The sequence below is a fragment of the Centroberyx affinis genome, unplaced genomic scaffold (assembly GCF_046629955.1).
Source record: "Centroberyx affinis isolate AG114_WGS23_722 - 3 ecotype Tasmania unplaced genomic scaffold, CSIRO-AGI_Caff_v1 ptg000332l_1, whole genome shotgun sequence".
Taxonomy (NCBI): domain Eukaryota; kingdom Metazoa; phylum Chordata; class Actinopteri; order Beryciformes; family Berycidae; genus Centroberyx; species Centroberyx affinis.
In genome coordinates this window covers 437,996-458,932 of record NW_027279007.1, presented here as the reverse complement: position 1 = coordinate 458,932, position 20,937 = coordinate 437,996, and the positions used below count along the sequence as shown (strand labels likewise).

Sequence of the window (20,937 nt, the reverse complement as noted above, 5' to 3'; positions counted from 1 at the left end):
AGTATGAACTGAGTACATGGAGTTATGAATCCAGTTTTGAATCATCATGTCCCTGCTACAGAAATGCAGGATAGTTTTTTTTTCCCCAATGGAGTTCAATACAGCAAAATGAATCCATTGTTCAATACGTTTCTCCCATATAGAAAATCTTCATGTGCATAAAGTTGGTTATTATTCCTATTAGTTGAGGGGAAAAATAACTCGCTTGTCAGTTATGAACAGCCATAAAGACAACAAACTCACCTACACGGCTGTAAATGGAGGAGTTTACTTTCATAGCTCCTCATTAAAATGTAACCTGAAGTGAAACGCGGCGGCATTCCTGACTCAAACGCATGCAAATAAAATGCGAGTCGGCATCAAACGAACGGAATCAAATTTTAGTCAACAATCACCAGGGGACTCGGTGTTTTGGTACGGGAGCGATGGAGGAATCTGAAGAGCATTTCATCTCCTCAGAAGCTAAAAGGTTTATTCCTGTGCATTCTGGGACCGCGTTGCACCGCTTTCACAAACTGACATGCAAAAAAAGTGAAATATTCAAACACGCACGGCAATATAACCATGTTTATTGTATTGAAATAACTGTTCTCAAATATCAAACAGATTATTGTCATTCAATATATTAAAAATAATATTCACAATCTTGTTTTCAACCCATTAAATGAATATAAAAACATTATATGTTACAAATTGACAGCCACAATCCATCCATCCATCTTCCATACCCGCTTATTCCTATTCAGGGTCATGAGGGGGCTGGAGCCTATCCCAGCATGCATTGGGTGGAGGGCCATCACAGAGTGCCATAATGCCACATTCCATATTCATATTACAGTTTTGCAAAAGAGAAAATGACAGCCAAATCTTGCAATTCCACCAACACCTTCCTCTTGATTATTACAAATTCGATGCAGCAATAAGGCAAAAGTCTTCCCATGTGCACACTGAATTGTTTGGATCAATATTATCCTGTAAACCTACTGAACATAGCTTACAGTCCCATTATTAGCCATTCAGTCATATTACACCTCCTACAATATAATGTATTGCAAGTGAAACCCTTCATAAACGGTGCTGTGAAAGTTAACCTTACTCAGCAAAAATCACTCAGTATATAATTTCCCTGTGTGGTAAAAAATAGGCCTTTACTGGAAAACCTATAATAACTGGAGCCCAATGGAAGAAACAACTTGTTGGCATTGCTTAAGTGAATTATAAAGCAAAACAAATATCAAATATTCACATGAAGGGTATTCTTCCAAGGGCGCACCACTATTCTATTAGCATTGATTCTTACATAAATTATTGACACCAAATTGTATTTATTTGTTAAATTAACTTTGTCATTAATAGTGAAATGAAAATCAAATATACACAATCAACTAACTGCAGTCCAAAAGACAAAGCCTTTTGGAAGGTGTACCTCAACAGCACTGCAATGTCAAACCAGTGTACCAATATAGCCAGCATATTTTTCAATACAGACAAATGAAAAATAATTCTACTGACAATTTATGAATTGCCCTAGAAATAAACCTTACTATGCAGTAAGTATACAGTACCTCACATGCTGAAATAACCATGAAATAAAAACAATATGTAGTGTGTAGACTTTACAGAAAAAGAAAATCCACTTAACATCATCACCCTGTCATTCACAAACCAGAATCAGAAATCTGGTTGTCACTATTGGCAAAAAAACGGAATGCTGCTACACATGCATTCTACATTATTGCTTATGTTTGTATGTTTGTATGTTAAAGGAGCGATAAGGAAGCCTTGTATTGCCCCATAGCACAAAATGATCATAATATATGTGCAATTGTCTCCATTACAGGAGCTCCGTAACTCTGTAAAGGGATGGGAGAGGTGGGGGAATTGTGTAGGAGGAGATCAGTTCGATCAATGTTGTTGCAATTCCTACTGGGTGTCACTAGAGGTCGATAAACGTCATTCAATGCCCCTTTAACTTTTACAAATGCTACCCCATGTATCTGAGCAGATTCAACCTTCTACACGTTACCTAAGAGCTTCATTTACTCATTGTTCACAAATGCACCTCGCTTCTTCCATACCACTGTCTAGCACGTATAAGTGAGCTCGCCCATCTGACCTCCGGTGCGAGAGCTCCCGGTACTATCTCCTGTTGTAAAGGTCCTTGCGCTTCCGCAGCTCCTCCAGGACCCGAGCCCTGAACTGGGTCCAGTCCTCGTCCTGGAACTGCTGGAGGCCCAGCGCCGCGTGGAGCTCGGCGGAGTGGATCCGCAGGAAGGGATTGTAGCCCTTCTCTTCCCCGATGGTGGAGGGACTCTGGAAAACGGAGTGCATGCCAAATAGCAGGTTAGCCAGTCCTCTCAAAATGAACGTCCCTCTCCAGCGACCGCAACAATTTGCAAGTCGTTTATTTGCGAGGCAGAATGATTGTTAAGGACCGGTTCCTGCCAATTCAAACTGACGCAGCTTTGCATCTGTGCCCTCATTCCCCTGCTCCTCATTTAGAACGGGATTGTGACTGGTGGAGATAATTATAAATCACCCTTTACATTTAGGCATTTAGCTGACACTGCAGAGTGACTTAACAATGAGTGCAACTGGAGAATGAGCTTAAATTCCTGGATCACTAAAATTAGAAGCAACCAGGGCCTTTAGTGTCCTTACTATTCATTAAAATGAAAAATGTCCAGGGAACTTTAGAATTGTGAATCGGGTGATGAGGTTACAACACCGCTTTCTTAAAAAATAATGACTTAAAGCTGCATTTGACTTAGCCAAAATCACCAAGTTTGCGTCCCATCCCCCCTAACTGAGACGCAGTAGATTCACCCTGTTTGGCCCAATTAATTTCTGGTGTCAGTATGGTCACTGGTGGTTCATCTTCTCCATGCTTACGAAGTGATGAATGGAAACTTAAAGAGTGAACCCCAAAAGTGTCCCCTAAACAGCAGCGAGGGGCCTCTCCGTCCAGAGAAAGCTGGACTCCCCAACGATCGGCTGAACCTCCTCACACCTCCACCTCAGACTAAGAAGACATTTTGTTTAAAGACATTCGTGATCTCGGTACTGAAGTCATGAAAATCCAGTTACCTCTCGCTGCCGTTTGGAGCCGCCAACGTGCAAGACTGCCTCTAGTGCAGCTTTAAAAACTTTTTGGTTTGATCACGGTGTTTTGCCGTATAGATGGCAGACAAAAATCTAATCTGAATTCTGGATAGCCGCTCCTCTAAACACTGAATATTAGCTCTGCTGCCAACTGTATCACAGATAGGACTCGACGGAGGCCCTGAAAGAGGAGGGGAGCGCTCGGGCGTTTGACAACATATATGCTGTAAGCCGGTGATAAGCCCTTCCTTCCCAGGTGCTGGATAACGCGAATCCCCCGCTGAGACGGCGCACTGGAGGAGCATAACAATGCCGACGCGTCGTTCTCACCGTGCACAGCTTCTGGCCCCGCTGCTGTTGCACCCACTGATATTTGTTTTCCCTGGCAGCGTTGCGCGGCTCGACCTCGCCGGCGAACAGCAGGTTGTCCTCTGCATACTCATGACCTGAGGGGAGAGGCGGTTCACACACACACAAATGGAAGATAAAACGCATTGCCCACACACACACACACAAACGCTTACACTCCACCGCACAACCCTTTCACTGTAAATAAGCAATGATTGGTGTGTAAACAGAACATATGATGCTCATCTCTTCAACTGCTGTGCCTCACACACACACACACACAGAGTACACAGTAGTTTGGGCATGATGCTCCGACAGACAGATGATTTTCCTACCAGGCCACAGTAGAGTATCATCACTTAAGGAGCAAACTGTGTCTAGAGATGACAGCATGGTTGTGGCGCTGCCTTCAAACATCCTCCCTAAAAAGACAAGAAGAGGTCATGTTATAACAACAGACATTACTGAACTCAATACCAACTTAAACCTAATGTTTTGATGCAAGTAGTTTTGAATTTAATTCAGGTTATCTGCAGGTTTCAGAAGGCCAAATGCAAAACTTTTTAGGACCTTTTGAACATAGCTACGTTATGAAATTATAAATAAGCACAATAAGAAAAAAGACAACAGGAAAATAATTGTGTTTAGTAATACAGATGCATATTGTACTATGAACCCTGTTCTGTACTAATTTAAGAGTGGACATGATGAAGCACAAAGAAACCTGTCATACCATGGTGAAAAAATGACCTCTGAGACCTCTACTTTTAAAGGCCTAATATATTTTAAGACTTTTCAGACTTTTTAAAGCAGTGATTCTCAACCTTTTTCATATCAAGGACCCCTAATTTAGTACGCATTTGGGCCACGGACCCCCATTTGATGAGATTTTGTCTCTCGGAGCCAAATCTGAAAATACTTTTATTGTGACCATCTGTATTGTAGGTAGAGCGATAACAGTGAAACTATGATCAAAACAGTCATTCTTCTACATTCTCTAATTGTGTTAACTTTGTGTAAATGAAATAATAATGACGTTTAACAATTTATCAATTTGATGGGGACCCCCTGAAACTGTCTAAAGGACCCCTGGTGGTCCCCGGACCCCACGTTGAGAACCACTGTTTTAAAGGACCCGCAGATAACCTGTAATTGAATTATTTATTGCTCCTATGGGAAATTGTCTTGCATATATAATGAGCATGACGATCAAAAGAAGAACAATAAGTAACAGTGTGTGCCAGCTCTGCAAAGATCCCAGTGGGGCCACGACCTAAATGCTTCTTAGAAAAAGCAATGTCTTGATAAAGGCCAGCAAATAATACATAATACATAGCTTCCGGTGTGCACCACGCCAGCACAAAGAACTTTAAAATATAGTTATACTTTTCCCCTCCTTTTGTAAGCTTTTTTTCGATGGTGGCCCGGGTAATTTTTAATCGGACCCGCAGTGGACGAAGGAACAAGTCATCTGTCCTGTTACATGGGATTATCTAGCACTCGTTACAGCACGGGTGCTGTGGCCTAACGTTACCCAAAATAATTTAATGGAAGATACAAGACATCTCTGTAGTTCAGACAAGAAAGAACCTGGATCGGAGATGGCAGGGAGAAACAAAGATACTGCACAGTTGTTTGAAGAACTAAAGAAAATGAACTGTAAAATGGACGATATGAAGGACAACCTCGAAAAGCAGCTGAGCAGTATGATTGGTGACATGCAGTGTGCATTTGAGAAACAGATGAATAGCAAGACTGACCGCATTAACACATCTCTGCAAAAATCCATCAAAGAGAACCACACAGCGATGATGTCAGAACTGGAACGACACGGCCGCGATACGAAGGAAACGCTTGATATTGAAGTCGGCCGTCTACAATCACGAATGCAAGTTCTGGAGGAGAAGATCAATTCAAGCTCAGAGGGTGCAGCTGTAAGGCCCAAAATAAGATTTGACCCTGATGTATCTATAACTGTGGCTGGATTGTAAGGCTGGGTATTGGCAAGGACCTCACGATACAATATGTATCACGATACATGGGTCACGATACGATTGTATCACGATACATTGCGATACGATACATATTGCGATACACTGCAATACTCTATATAATTTACTGAAAATTTAAAAATAGAGCTGAAAATACAAATTGCTGTGTACCACCTGGGTAGTCTAATATGTACATCACATTATATTGATAACTCAGCAGACAAATTGACTCAAAACTACATATTTAATTCAAAGGGATTTGAGGGAAATTTAAGGACATTTTAAATCCGTTTAAAACATGAATCATTTTTTTAATGTATCAATACGAAGGGCTGGAAAATCGATACAGTATCATGGAAAAAAATATCGCAATACTCAGCTGTATCGATTTTTTTGCACAGATTGCCAACGGAAGATGGGGAAAATATTCTTGCTAAAATTAAGCAGCTGTTCATGGAAGGCCTAGGTAATGAGACTCAAATTGTTGATGCAGCACGACTAAGTGGAAGAGGAGGCCAACCAGGGCTGGTGAAGGTGGAGTGTGCATCCATAGAGGAAAAAATTGGTATTCTTCGCCAAAAGCATAAGTTCGAAAAGTATATGTACGTTCAGCCAAATCCCACACTGATCGGCTGATTGAGCTGAACTTTAAAACACTGCTAAGAGAAATCCCCGCCGGGAAAGATTACTTCATTACGGGAAGTGGCCGGCTCACAAGACGGGAGAATATGGAAAGATGGAACGAAACGAAGCTGGGAAATGACTGTGGCAACCGCGAGAGACAGCACGAACGGAACGGGAGAGAAGACCACAACAGCCGCCAGATACGAAAAGAACGGCCCGAGAGAGAAGACCAAGATAGACGTGAGAACCGTAAAGAGCGCCCTGGGAGTGAGGCTCAGGCTACCCTAGAGGACTACGAGGGAGAGAGCGCATGAGGATCTCCATACTCACACAGCCTACATGAGCATATTTCACTTTTACATTGGAATATCAATGGATGGACTTTAGCAAATCGAGATCTCAGAGTATCCATTTTACAGTCAAATAACGCAGATATTGTTTCCTTAAATGAGACTCATCTTCAAGGGGAAAATGTCATTGAGTTGGAGGGGTATGTATGGTTTGGTTTACATAGGGAAAGGCATATGAAAGCATCTAGAGCATCAGGAGGTGTAGGGCTGTTAGTAAAGTCTAGTTTATTTCAAGAATATAAGATTGAAATTATTGAAAAAGTTGATGGCATTATAGGCCTTTCATTTCAACATAAGATATCTGGATATTGTTTTGTTATATTCTCCTGTTACCTTCCACCTGAAAATTCTCCCTGGGGAAGAGATGCTTCATCTTTTTTGTCAATTGTTAAGTCAGATTTATCAAATTTCTGAAGTGGATGCAATCTATATTTGCAGGGATTTAAATGCTAGAATTGGAAACATGGAAGATTTTATCCCTGTTATTGATTCTATCCCCCGGCGAGTTGCAATTGATGATTATGTTAAGAAACCTTTCTAGAATTTTTAAGAGATTCTAGAATGTGTGTACTTAATGGTAGGATCAATCCACTATGTGATCATTTTACATGAGTGTCACCAAAGGGTAAAGCTGTGGTCGATTACATTGTAGCTCCATTTGAATGTTTAAAAAATTGCTTAGAATTTACGGTATTGCTCGTCTCACAGGTGGTAGAGGATAGAGCTTTATTCAATTTTATCAGAGATCATTGTTGATTACCAGATAATTTATTGTTGTGGATGAAGTTTAGGCTGATTATAAAATTCCCCAGTCTCAAGAGGTATTCGATACACCTTAACAGATTAAAAAGCGGGTGAAACATACTGTGCCAGATACCTTTTTTTATGTTGAAACTTATTGACAGATTACAAACCTTTAACAAAATGCAAGAGGAGCTGGATACTAGTACAATCAGAGTTGAATGATAATGTGGATAAGCCTACATTTAGGAAATCAAAACAGAATAAATCTTATTGGAATAAGGAGTTGGGTGATACATGGTTGGACACGCGCAGCGCTGAACATCTTTTTTTAAAATGTGAAGATCATAGATTAAGAAAGCAGCGTAAAATAATTTACAATCATAAACAATATACTTTTGACAAAATACTTAGGCTCTACAAACGAAGATATTAGAGAAGACAGATAATACATTTGGAGCAGATACAAGCAAAGAATCCACAACATTTTTGGAGTGAGATAAATAATCTGGGCCCAAAACGCTCTAAAAAGATCCCTATGCAGGTTTGGTGTGAAGGAGAAATATCATCGGACGAGGGAACTTTTTCTGGTCTCTTCTCAAGACAGTATGAAAACTTTGACAACGATTTTTATGAACAAATATGTTGTTTGAAGTGGGAACATTTAAAGCACTACCCTCATCATAGTGATGAATTTTTAAATAGGTAGAGAAGAAGTTCAAAAAGCAACTGAGACCGCTAAGGTTAAAAAAGCTTTTGGTATAGATGAGTTGCCAAATGAAGTGCTGAAATCTCCCAAAATGTTTGATTCATTGTATTGTTTGCTGAAAACATGTTTTGATCATAGTATTGTGCCCTCTGTTTGGTTTAGATCAATCATAACTCCTATTCCAAAATCCCCAAAAGATGACCCGAACGTGCCATTAAGTTATTGGGGCATTAGTCTACTGAGCACTGTATATAAACTGTATTCCTCCGTCTTAAATAATAGATTAGTACAGTTTTTAGAGCAAAACAGTCTACTAGAGGAGGAGCAAAATGGTTTTCGAAAGGGAAGAGCCTGTATAGATCATATTTATACAGTATCCACAGTGGTTAGAAACAGATTCAAATACAATAAGCCCACATTTTCTTGTTTTATTGATTTTCAAAAGGCGTTTGATTTTGTCGATCATGATCTCCTAAAGTATAAGCTTTACCAAATAGGGGTTAATGGAAAATTCTATCAAGCTGTTAACTCTTTATATAGGGCACCCGCTGCCTGTGTAAAAGTGAATGAATATCTTACAGAATGGTTTTCCACGCCCTCTGGTGTTAAACAAGGGGATGTTCTATCACCAACCTTATTTGCTGTTTTTATTAATGATTTGGCAAGAGAGGTAAAGCAGCTGGGGAAAGGGGTATTATGTGGCCATGTACTTGTAAACATTCTTCTTTATGCTGATGATATTATTTTGCTGTCAGAAAATTAGGAAGATTTACAAACAATGCTGACATGTGTTGCTGAATGGTGTAAAAAGTGGAGACTTTGTATCAATCAAAAAAACCCCACAAGTTATGCATTTTCGAAAACCAGGTAGAGAAAGGAGTAGTTTTCAGTTTTGTGTTGGTGAGAAACAACTTGAGTTTACAGATAAATATAAGTATCTTGGTTTGTTTCTAGATGAATGTATGTCCTTTTTACATGGTGCATCAGTTCTAGCAGACTCGGCAAGTAGGGCATTGGCAGGTATTATAGGTAAAACTAAAATGCTGAGAGATATGGGTTATTCTACATATTCCAAACTGTATAAAACATGTGTATGTCCTGTTTTAGATTATGTGTCAGGAATATGGGGTTACAAAAGGTTTCAGAAAAACGAATGTGTCCATAATCGGGCAATTCGATTCTTTTTGGGACTTCATAAATATGCGCCTGTTTTTGCAGTTAATGGAGATATGGGGTGGGACTCCTGTGAAGTAAGATGGAAGGCCAGCATGGTGAGCCTGTGGAACAGGCTGCTGGGTTCACCAACCAACAGGGTGGCTAGTGAAGTATTTTATTGGGATTTGTCTGTCGGAGGTGAATGGGTATCTGAAATACTTGATTTATTAGAAGAGTGTGGACTTGAAGAAAATTATTTCCAAAGTACAAATGTGGAGGTGGAGGAGTTTAAATACAAAGTCTGGGCTAAATGCACACAATCATGGGCAGAAGAAATTTGGCAAAAGCCAAAATTGAGAACTTACTGTTTATTTAAGAAAGACTACAAACGTGAAAAATATGTTAAGTATAACTTGCCTAAAAGATAGAGATCACTGTGCACAGATAAGATGTGGTATATTACCACTACATATTGAAACTGGAAGATACAGAGATGTGATTGAAGATGAAAGAATCTGTGAATATTGTGAGTTGAATGAAGTGGAGTACGAAATTAATTTCATCCTATACTGTCCTTTATATCATGATTTACGACAAATATTGTTTAAAAAAGTTAATTTTCCTTATTTAGATTTGATAGGTATTGAGAATGGAGCTTTAATTGAATGCCTTTTTGATAATGTTTTTGCATTCTCTGAATATCTCTCTAAAGCATGGGATAGGAGGAGAAAAGTAACATATGATAGATAAATTCCTCATATACTCTATTCTATATGGATTGCAAACTATACTGGTTTATGAACTGGATCAAATATACAGTGTTTGGCACTGATGTAGATTTTTTTTTTTCCTGTTTGGATTTGTGTATTGTGTCTTGTGCTTAGGGGGCTGTGTTTGTATGTTTGTATATTTGTTTTGTTTTTTTCCATTGTGGGATATCTCCTGGATCGTTATTTGTGGGAGGTTTATGTTTATGTTTGGATGATGTTTATGTTTTTGTTTATGTTTATATTTATGTTTGGAGGATATCTATGTATTGTGCTGTTAGATGATGGTGGGTTAACACACCGGAATGTTTGGTTTGTTGTTAGTTAATGTGTCTGAATAATTCCGTGAGGGATGGGTCATGTAAATGACCAGACATGCAAATAAAATATTCATTCATTCAAAAATATTAATTCATACATAACGTGATGGAGAGCCAGGTGGTGTGAGTGTGTGTATAAGCCGTTTAAACCTTTTTATACTATGTTTCAATAAAATGACATCAAGCGGCCTGCTGCACAATGGCTCTATCATCAAAAGAAGGCATCTGAACTCATTCCTTTCAATTAAAAGGCAGATAGGAGCTGTATAAACCTCTAGCCTCAGTGTGAAAACATGTGGTTCAGATAATGTATGTAATGATGTAGGATGCTGTCCTCACCACATCCAGACAGGAACACCAGGTCACCAGAGAAGAGGCTGGAGGGGGCGCCGACAGCCTGGCCATCCAGGAGGTAGATCATGTGGCCCACTGTGTGTCCGGGAGTGAAGAGGGCCTTGAAGTGCATGCGGCCTACTGTTACCGAGTCCTTGTGTGAGAGGGGGCTGACAACAGAAAGAGAGACTTTTCACTGCATTCAGTCATGAGACTTGGTCATGGGTTCTGGTCTAGTGTAACTGAATATGGTTAGTTAAAGCTACACAAAAAGCAAGATTTTTATGTAAATATACACCAGTCTCAACAGCCTAAATCAGGCTGCAACAGGGAATACAATACAATACAATACAATATATTTTATTGTCCCCGTGGGGAAATTTGTCTTGGACTCAAATGCTGCACACATAACTGCCTCCATAGTAGTAATAGTAAAAAAACAACAATGTGTAACAAAGCAACACATACTGTAGCAAATCACAACCACAAATTACACATATTGCACATCACGCATATTGCACATATTACACATATTACACAACCAGTGGTAAGAACACCATGAAGCTATCGCACAACCCCTGCAGCCTCAAGCAACATCATTTAAAATATTAATTGAGGTAGGCACAAATAGGGCTGGGCGATAATTCAATATTATCGTTTATCGTCTTTCAGTGGAATCATATTGTGATGATATGAAGATATTTTGATATCGTGACACACATTTCTGCTGTCTAAATTGATGATGACAAGCAAATTTTACTTAAAAACTCTGATAAAATGAGGTATGGTAGGAATATTACACCTAACATTACCATTCGGTTCAATGAGATGAAGATTCATTTGATTATTTAATGTGATTCTGCATACATGAACCATGTTGTGATATATATTGATATCGAGAAAAATCCTTATGATTATCATGATATTGATTTCAACCATATCGCCCAGCCCTAGGCACAAATGAGTTTTTAAAACGGTTGAGTTTACATTGGGGTACTGTGGAGAATATGAGATGGGTCAGACAATATTCTCTGTGCTTGCCTGAGAACAGACTGCTCATATATTGACTGGAGGGACTGGTGTCCATTCCTCCCCATAACCTTCATGACAGTCTGTACCAGATGAGCAAGCTTAGACTTCAACTGTACAGTGGGATTGCCAAACTATGCTGACATCCCATACCTGACTATGCTCTCTAATACAGCCTGGTAGAATAAAAACATAATCCTCTGCACCCTGAGTCTGCGTAAAAAGTATAATCTCGACGTACACTCATTTGTGTATAATGTAAAAAGAACCGTTGAGCTGACACAACCCTGTGGGGCACCTGTGCTGATTGATCTGGATTCTGAAAGGGTATTATTGACCCTGACATGCTGGATTCGATTGGTCAAAAAGGAAAAATACCCCTTAATTATAAAAGGATTGACACTCATCTGTTTCAGTCTCGGGATCAGCAGATGGGGCTGAAGCATATTGAAAGCAGAGCTAAAATCAACAAACAGCAGACGTGCGTAGGCCTTGGGGTCTTCCAAGTGCTTAATAGTCAAATGGGAGATACTGTTAATGGCATCATCCGTGCCGCGCCCTTGCCTGTAGGCAAACTGTAATGGATCTAGTACAGAGTTGACCTCCGCCTTGAGTACAGACACCGTGTATTTTTCAAAGCATTTCATCACAATCAACGTCAGAGCCACAGGTCTATAATCATTATTTTCAGTTGGACAAGGTTTCTTTGGAACTGGAATAATGACAGATTTTTTCCAGAGGGCAGGGACAGTGTGTGAGTCCACAGACCGCTGGAAAACGGGGCACCAATCTGGGGTGAGCTCTTCTGCACAGATGGCATCTCTGCTCTTCTTTAAGAGAAGAGCAGAGATGCTGTCTGGGCCTGTGGATTTCTATGTGCATGTATGTCTAAAAAGTGACTGAATCTTGTGTGGGTCAACTACCAACCTGAAGCTCGAATCAGTAGTTGAAATGGTCTCCAGCACATTATTACATTCCAAAGAAAAGTCCTGCGTTTCGAACCTAAGATAAAAAATCATTCAGTTCATTCCTAGCGCTTCCTATTTGTGTTCATATTGGTTATAACTTTCATAGAGTCCCATAGCTTTTTAGAGTCCATTGAGATAAAATTCTGCTCTATGATCTCCCTGTGTTGCTTCCTTTCATCCCTCAGCATTTGGTTAAGTTCCTTTTGCACTATTTTCAAACCCACTCCATCTTGATTTCTAAAAGCAATTTTTTTTCCGGTTGATGCAGGTTGATCCCTTGGAAGATAAAAAGGTCTCAGGGACAGGCACAGCAGTTCAACGTCAGTGTTGCATACAGTCTCTCTCACGGTGCAGTGTCTGCACCAGCTGTCACTGACAGACAGATGCCGACTCGACGACTCTTCCCTGACATTTCAGTTCTGTCCGCCCGGACGAGGGAGAAACCCTCCAGCTCGATCAGAGAGTTTGGAATATCCCTATGGAGCCAAGTCTCTGTAAACACCATCATGCTCAATTCCCGGTACTCAAAACATACCTTGGCATTAGTGTGGAGTTCCTATATTTTGCTTCTCAGCGACCGTGCGTTGCATAGTATCATACAGGGCAGCGGTGGTCTGTTGCCTCTTTGTCGGAGATGCTGCCTTATCCCCCCTCTTCTGCCTCTCCTCCATTGATATCTGTTTTATACCGGCTGTACTCTCACAGCCTCGGGCAGATCCACAGGTGGAGTAGTTCCCGTAGAACGGAGGGACAGCAGTGCGTCTCTGGTGTAAGAGAGCGGCAGCACACCTTCCACCTTCATGTGGAATTGTTTGGCATGTTGTAAACGATTCCCAAATAATCAGTGCCAGGAATAATCCTTGTTCAAAAGTTGCCATGGTGTTCTTAACCCAACACACTTATTGCAGTCACACCACACATACCAGTAAAAATAGGCCAATATAGGCTAATAAAAACAATAAAAAGAGGCAGAAAAGCAGCAGCACATGAGGCCGGGTCGCAACCAGGGCAGCGCCACCGGAGAAGAGAAGAGCATCCCATAAGCGTAATTGAGATGCCCTAGATTCATCCGTTCATCCCAAATTAAATTCTGGTGTCGGCATGGTCACTGATGGTAAATCTTCTCCAAACGCAGGAAGAGGTGAAACACAAACTGTCTCCTAAACAGCAATGAACAAGCATTGCATCCAGAGAAAGCTGGTATAAGGCCTTACAGCCCGGCTGGGTTGGTAAATATTAGCATGTGCAGTTTAGTGACCCAGTGACCCGTTCGTTACCCAGCAGGATTTCTGGGAACAGTTTAGAGTCCAGGCATCCAATTCCGGACACTCATGGGCAAATCCGACACACACAATCTCATATGAATTATATATATATATAATGATCCTCATTCTTCATAGTAAGGCAATTAGTAAGACATTCGACTGAACAGAATTTACCACATCATGACACAGTTTACTGTGAAGTTAGCCATTAAGTCAACCATGAATAGCCCAATGTTTTCAGTGGGACACGAGAAAGTGCTGACAGAGAGAACAAGATGGGATTCGGCCCAATCAAAGCGCTACGCCTGCCACCCTGCTGCTGGTTACTTACTGCGTGAGGCCAGGAATGTTATCAGTTGCATTTCCATAAACTCGACAGGAGCTGTGGAGCCGTTTCAGTCCTTTGTTTCCCCCACTGTGATCCCTGTAATTATAATGAAAAAGTTTAAATATGAGCCATCAGCAAGTGTATGAGAGTACAGCCTAATGCATGCATGTTCTGTTTCTCCCACACTTGGGATATTGAGCCCCACCCCCATGAGTTTATCATCCATAAAGACATTCATTCAGTTGGACATACCACACATTAAACTCTGTGACTCCACATTAGAATAGGACTCTTCTCACCAGTGTTTGTGTGTACACAGGATTGCTTCTAACATCACCCCTTCTTCCTTGAGGACTGCCTGGAGAGTTAGAGAGTGTTGTTCAGACCTTCTGTCATCACACTTATGTTAAATCAACAGTTTCACAGCAGCTGATTCAAAGCAATGTTAAAAAAATGGCTACTCCAGGTGTAAAATACATTAGATTGTGGACACTGAAGGGGCCCAACACTAACTTTCAGCTTTTGGTTGCCGAAATTGACAGTATGGTTGCCGTATTTTAATGGGCTATATTTGGAATGATTAAGGCCTTATGTAATTATACCCCATATTTCAATCATAAAACACTGATATACAGAATGTTTAAACATATTTTACAATGTTTTTCTTGTTTCTTTCTTGTTTCTAACAGCAGGATTAGATGATACATTTATGCACATAATGATTTCATATTGATTTCATGTTTTAAGTTATCCTAGCGATACTAGCAAACTTTTTTCATTTCACCTTTATTTATTCAGGGAGGGCCAGTTGAGAGCAAGCTCTCTTTTTCAATGACGCCCTGATTACAAGAACATATAACTACACACAGTTTAAAACGACTTAATGCACAGACACAAGTTACAACTGACAAATAAGACATCAGCTCATAGGGCACATGTACATTCAGATTGCATAGTATCATACAGAAGACGTTTAAAACGATCAAGTGGAATCAAGCTATTCAATTTTAGCAAGTTCTGCAGGCTATTCCACTTATGTGGGTTATAATAACCAAATGCAATTTTTCCTAATTCTGTGCTGACACGAGGAATGTTTAAAACCAGATAATCTTGTGCACGAGTGTGGTACGTACAAGTTTTGTATTTAAAAAAACTGGTAAGATAACCAGGTAATTTATTGAGCAATGCTTTGTAGATAAACAGAATGCAGTGCTGCTCCCGTCTCAAAGCCAATGAAGGGCAACCTACTTTCTGGTATAAATTGCAGTGATGTGTTCTGAATCCATCCCCAGTTATAAATCTAAGGGCAGAATGATAAACTGCATCAAGAGGCTTTAGAGTAGAGGCAGCAGTATGCATGTAAATGACGTCCCCATAATCTAAAGTTGATAAAAAAAAATGCTGCTTGAACAATCTGTTTTCTACAGTTCTGAGTAAAGCATGCTTTATTTCTATAAAAGAATGCTAATTTTGTTTTCAATTTCTTAGTAAGTAAGCATGCTAGTAGCTAATGACTTCGGAAAGTTCAAGTGTGACAAGTTAGCTAACCAACACAACGTAGCCCTAGTTAACAGTAACTTCTTTGTCTTTTAGTGAAGATCTTTCCTTTTACACAGAAAAAGTGGTTGCCAACGGGGTCAACGGGACAGGGTGCTCTGTGTGGGTGCTCTCTCAATGCTGCTGGTGGGGCAGGAATTGCGTACTGTAGGCATTTATCATGCTATGCTTCTATCAGTCTATTGTATACAGAGTATACAATGCTCTCACTGCTGTCTTCTCCTGCTTCTGTACAGACTGCAGTAGTTTGCTGAAAACAACTTTCTTGCCCTCGTGTATTTGTATACCGCAAGAGACGCCCTTAACCGCTGTACTTGTCGTACCTGTCCACCTGCACTGTATGGTCCTGTTCAACTAGGTGTCTGCTGCAATATGAGAAGTCTGTGATGAGAAGAGCGAGTATGAAGTCATGCTACATCTCACTTTGTATTTGTTCTGCCACTTTCCTCCATATTATATTTTGTCATTTTGTTGCTGTTATGCATTTCAGTTGTGTTTTTGTTTGTCATCTTGATTTCTTTTTTGTCTCTTGAAGCAAGATGGTTTTATAAGCCCCTTGATCTCACCTGCACAAGCTGGATTTTTAAACATTATTCACGGTCTGCACAAGTTGTCACTGAGGTTAAAGCAAAACTTCAGTTGTCATGGAGGTTAATGCAAACTGTGAGAAGATTGGGTGCCTTCGATTTAGCAGGTGATCAGAGCGTGAGGGCGGAAAACAACACCATTCTCAGTTCTATACCAGACATTACTAAAAAGTATCTAAAACAGTACATGTTTGAAGTTTCCTTTGGAATCCTCTAGTCACTTTTTGGTATACAGTATTGTGCAAAAGTCTTAGGCATATGTCAAAGATATCCATAAAGCGAAGATGCTTTCAAAACTAATGAAATGAAAAGTTTCTGAATATCAAAAAATTACGATAAACAGCAGTCTACTAGCACACTAATGCAGAAAACAAATAAACATCTAAGACTTATAAGAAATTTATATAAAAAATCTAGGGTGTCTAAGACTTTTGCACAGTACTGTATTTAAAGAAATGCCTTGGTACCTCTAGTCCAAATCAGGCCACGAAGCATCAGACTCGCCTGAGAAAGACCCGCAAGAATCAATGGACATGGCTATGCTCAAAGAAACTCTGAACAGAAACTGTGGGCCAAAATTGACTCGACCACAGCATCGTTGTCCAGTGAGCCCCGGCACTATACGGCCAGAGCAAGGCAATTTCTCAGCTGCTACAAAACTCCCTAGGCACTGACTATACTCCTACATCGGACTGGGCTCAGAAGCTTGCAGCCACGGCCTTAAAAAGGGCGATTCACCATGCCTGATCGCCGTCAAGTTCCATTTATTTCCAGGAGAAAGTGGACATTTTTTGCAAAGCCTTAAGAATGGGACCCGTTTTACACAAGCGTACAAGAGAACTGCTACAAAATTCAGTCTTTTCTATCCAGCTACATTAAAGATCCTGGTGAGACATGAATGATAAAATGCTAAAGGCCTATAGGTTGGCTAACATGAATGTTTTTAGCCACATGCTTTTCACATATCTGTGTAGCCGCTATACTGCCAACTGTATTGTGCACATAACACAGGAAAATGCATTGTATACACATTCAGTGAGAGGACCTGTTGTATTATTCAAAGGAGCTTTTATCACCATCTGCTGTTTTTTTTTATGTGATTTTAATTCCTTCCTTCCTTCATCACTGATAATGTTCGGAGTCTCAGTTTGTATGGCTTTTAATCTTTTATATTGCTGTGCTCCATAAACAAATAGAATTTTTATTACTGATGTTAATTATACTTGCTTGGACACATGCATTAATAACTATAGCAAAACTGTGTTACTTTATGGAACGCAGCAATATAAAAGATTAAAGAGCATATCATTTTATCATTAGATGTGATCAATTATTGTTGGATTATGATGACGAGGCAGTTAACGTTAATAACAAAACACTAGTCCACACCCGGGGATGCGCGCGCCACAACTCTACGCAGACTTGCCAAAAATGCGCATAAACAGTGTAAATTTGGGAAAATGGAAAAATCTGCTTTGTCAGTCCCTGCCTATGCCAATGCTCAATGCCCATGTGCAGTTTCAGATTGATTGGCCAACCCATTGTGGAGTAAAATGGATGCAGACAGACACACAGACGGACAGAGTTTTCCTCATTTTATAGTAGGATGAGAGAGCATGAAAGAAAGGAGAGGTTCTTATGTGAAAGGATGCTATTTACAGTATTGTTAGCTAACTGTAGGTGACTACGTAGTTTGTTTGTACACCTTAAACCGCATCAAACCACATTGACTGACTGCGCTTTTTTAGGGCACCCGGTACCATCTAGGTCACATAATAATAATCTAGAATATAAATAGGCTGTGATCATCCCCGCCACTAAATATGACAGAGGAGCAGTGGTGTCGCCACTTTTTCACAGCGAGCTGTCACTCTGTGAATTGAATATACCAAACCTGATAACAATTACTCATTGAATCAGGCTTCTATGGCAACAAAGCACGCCATTTGGGGTGGAAGCGTTGACACAGCATCCGCCTGTAACACCTACACTGTTCTTTACTTGTTTCTCTTCTTTTTGTTTTATCTTTTTTTATTTATGATATGAAATGGCTTGTATAAGTGATGTCTATAAACACACAAACAAACACAATTTTACTTTCATTTAACATGCTACTTATAGGATAACGCGGCAACAACATATTTTAAATGATAGTAAAAGCATTCACCTGAACCGCTTGTGGGTCTGCAGGGTCTACAACCACCGCAACACTGGAAGCCGTGTCAATCACAAGATAGCTGTAGTTGTCGGACAGCACCGAGATGGGAATTATTTTGATACCTGTGGGCAGAGAAAAAAATGGTTCCATCAGTATTTGCAATACACTGATTTTTCATTTTGAATAGTCAAGGTACAGATGTAGAATTCAATGTAGGCCTATCACCCAATGTCCCTAGCATGTCTAGCATTGCCCCCTTGCACTGTATGTGTGTCCTGTTGTCCTGTACTACGTCTGTCAGTATGTACAGTACTACTGTGTTAGTCTGTTAAAGGTCTGTTGTCCATGTGTGTCAGTACATACTGGACTGCTATTAGTCTGTTATATGGTCTGTTATCCTGTATCATGTGTGTCAGTATGTACTGTACAGCTATGTTAGTCTGTTAAAGGTCTGTTGTCCATGTGTGTCAGTATGTACTGGACTGCTATTAGTCTGTTATCCTGTACCATGTGTGTCAGTATGTACTGTACAGCACAGCTATGTTAATCTGTTAAAGGTCTGTTGTCCATGTGTGTCAGCATGTGCTGTCTCTTCTGCTGCTCTCTGTATCTTACCCAATATCTCCCCACAATAACCAAAGACTCTATGAGCAACACTGTGTGAAACATAGTGAAATGATGACTGTTGCATACCATTGAACTCCATGGGCTGAGCCCTGGAATGACCAGAAGGGTAATGTTCGCGGGCTTTCCTCATTTGCCTCTTGTAGTACATGTAGCCAAGTCTAGTCCGTGTGTACAGCGTGTACCTGGAAATCAATTCAAACGACTGGGTAATGTCATATATGTAGCTACAGTGGCTAGGCAAGTTAGCGGGCTGGCTACATCCGATACGTACAGTTGTCTCGTATGAAGAGACAGCACAATTCAGAATGTATTCATTATCGACCAAGGCAAACACAACATTACACACATCAATTGCCAGATATTTATTGTATCGAGGTTGGAGTGACGTTCTCTCCATACGAGAGAGACGTCGTACCGAGCTTGAGGATGCTAAGCTATGCTAATACGTTTCACCGCAACGACAACAACAAATCTCTCGTGTCTTTCAGGTCTGTTAGCATTTTACTCACGCAATTCGAAACAACGGCTTCTCCGTGCGGGCCATTATCTTCGTCAGTAGCTTTTTCCAAAGTATCCGTCCTGTGCATCTGAAGCGAAGACATAGGAATACAACGCAGCAGAAGGATGCGGTGGCGACCAGCGCGACCGACCAGTCAGGAAGCGCCATGGCTGGCTGGCAGGGAGGAGCCGCGATGACGTAATTACGCAGCGCCAACCGCGGAAGTGAGGGTACGACACAATAATAAAGCCAGAGATGACTTTCTGGTTAATAACATTCTTATTCTTGGAAAATTGTATATATACAAATTAAAGTATATGAAAGTGAAACCTAAGTTTAGTGTATTTCATAATGAGTTTATTTCTTACGTAAAAGTCATGAAAAATAAAAATGAAATGAAACCTTTTAGTATAATAGAAGAATATGATTTACAAAAAAAGCTCTAGCCCTTTAAGTTATTAATTTTTCTTTTGTTATATTTAATATTATTTCAATCTCTTGTCTGTTTTGAATTGTCTTTTTTCTGTCTTTTTGGTATGCACCTGATCCTATTGGTATATTGTGAAGATTTCTAAGCCATGATGTTTGTACATGGAAATTGTTCAATAAAAAAATTAAAAAAAAATAAATAAAAATAAAGCCAGAGTTAAAAGTCTATTAATAATAACTAAAAGTAAGTAGTAACCAGCATTATCCACTCTGCACCTCCCCCGAGTGAGTCTGTTATCGTGAAAATATCAAGTTTCAATAAAACGTCGAACATAACAAAAGTTATTGCTCGTAGGCTATAGCTATAACTTTCTGTTTTTGGCCGGCATGTCAATAAATGCCAATGTCAATGCCATGTTTTGAAAAAAAAATGCTGTAAGGATTTTTTTCTCTTGCATGTAGTCTATTTTAAACAAAGAAATATACTAGAATACAATTTATGAAAGTTACAGTTAAAGTGTTAAAATAGTGTTAGTGGTTAAAGTTATAATGGAAAGACAAATCAATGAGACTTCCCAAGTGGGATAGCCCTTGCAACTTAAAGGAAGTTAAACAAAACATAAAACATATTTTTATTATTATTATTCAGTGGGTTTTATTTTCCATCTTATGTTATGCACTCCTCATATTTTTACTATTATTATTCAGTGGGTTTTATTTTCCATCTTATGTTATGCTCATTCTATGTCTATTTTCATGTGAAGATGCATTCTATGTATTCTATTCTCCTCTTTATCTTATTTTCACTATCATTATCAAGTTTTATGTGAAGCACTTGTTGCATGTAATTTCTTTGTTGTAAAGCACTTTGAGCTGCATTTCTTGTATGAAAGGTGCTATACAAATAAAGTTTATCATTATTATTATTATTATTATTATTAAAACAGGATTTACGCATGATAATCCTCTAATCTTGGACAGTTTAATCAGTATTTATTAAAAAAAATAGTAACTCTCTCACTAAAGCTGGAATCTGGAGACCGAAGCCTC

General features: G+C 39.7%; 1 protein-coding gene across 1 annotated transcript; it reads right to left on the bottom strand.

The window, feature by feature from the left end:
* Positions 1–566: 566 nt before the first annotated feature.
* On the bottom strand, positions 567–19,626 carry pnkd (PNKD metallo-beta-lactamase domain containing). Its single transcript, XM_071515229.1, has 9 exons — positions 19,469–19,626; positions 19,026–19,141; positions 18,342–18,454; positions 14,330–14,388; positions 14,034–14,126; positions 10,447–10,610; positions 3,786–3,872; positions 3,433–3,548; positions 567–2,313 (listed from the first exon to the last, which is right to left on the bottom strand). Exons 1-9 carry the CDS (start codon positions 19,624–19,626, stop codon positions 2,140–2,142), a joined length of 1,080 nt encoding a protein of 359 aa, XP_071371330.1. The 3' UTR covers positions 567–2,139.
* Positions 19,627–20,937: the final 1,311 nt, after the last annotated feature.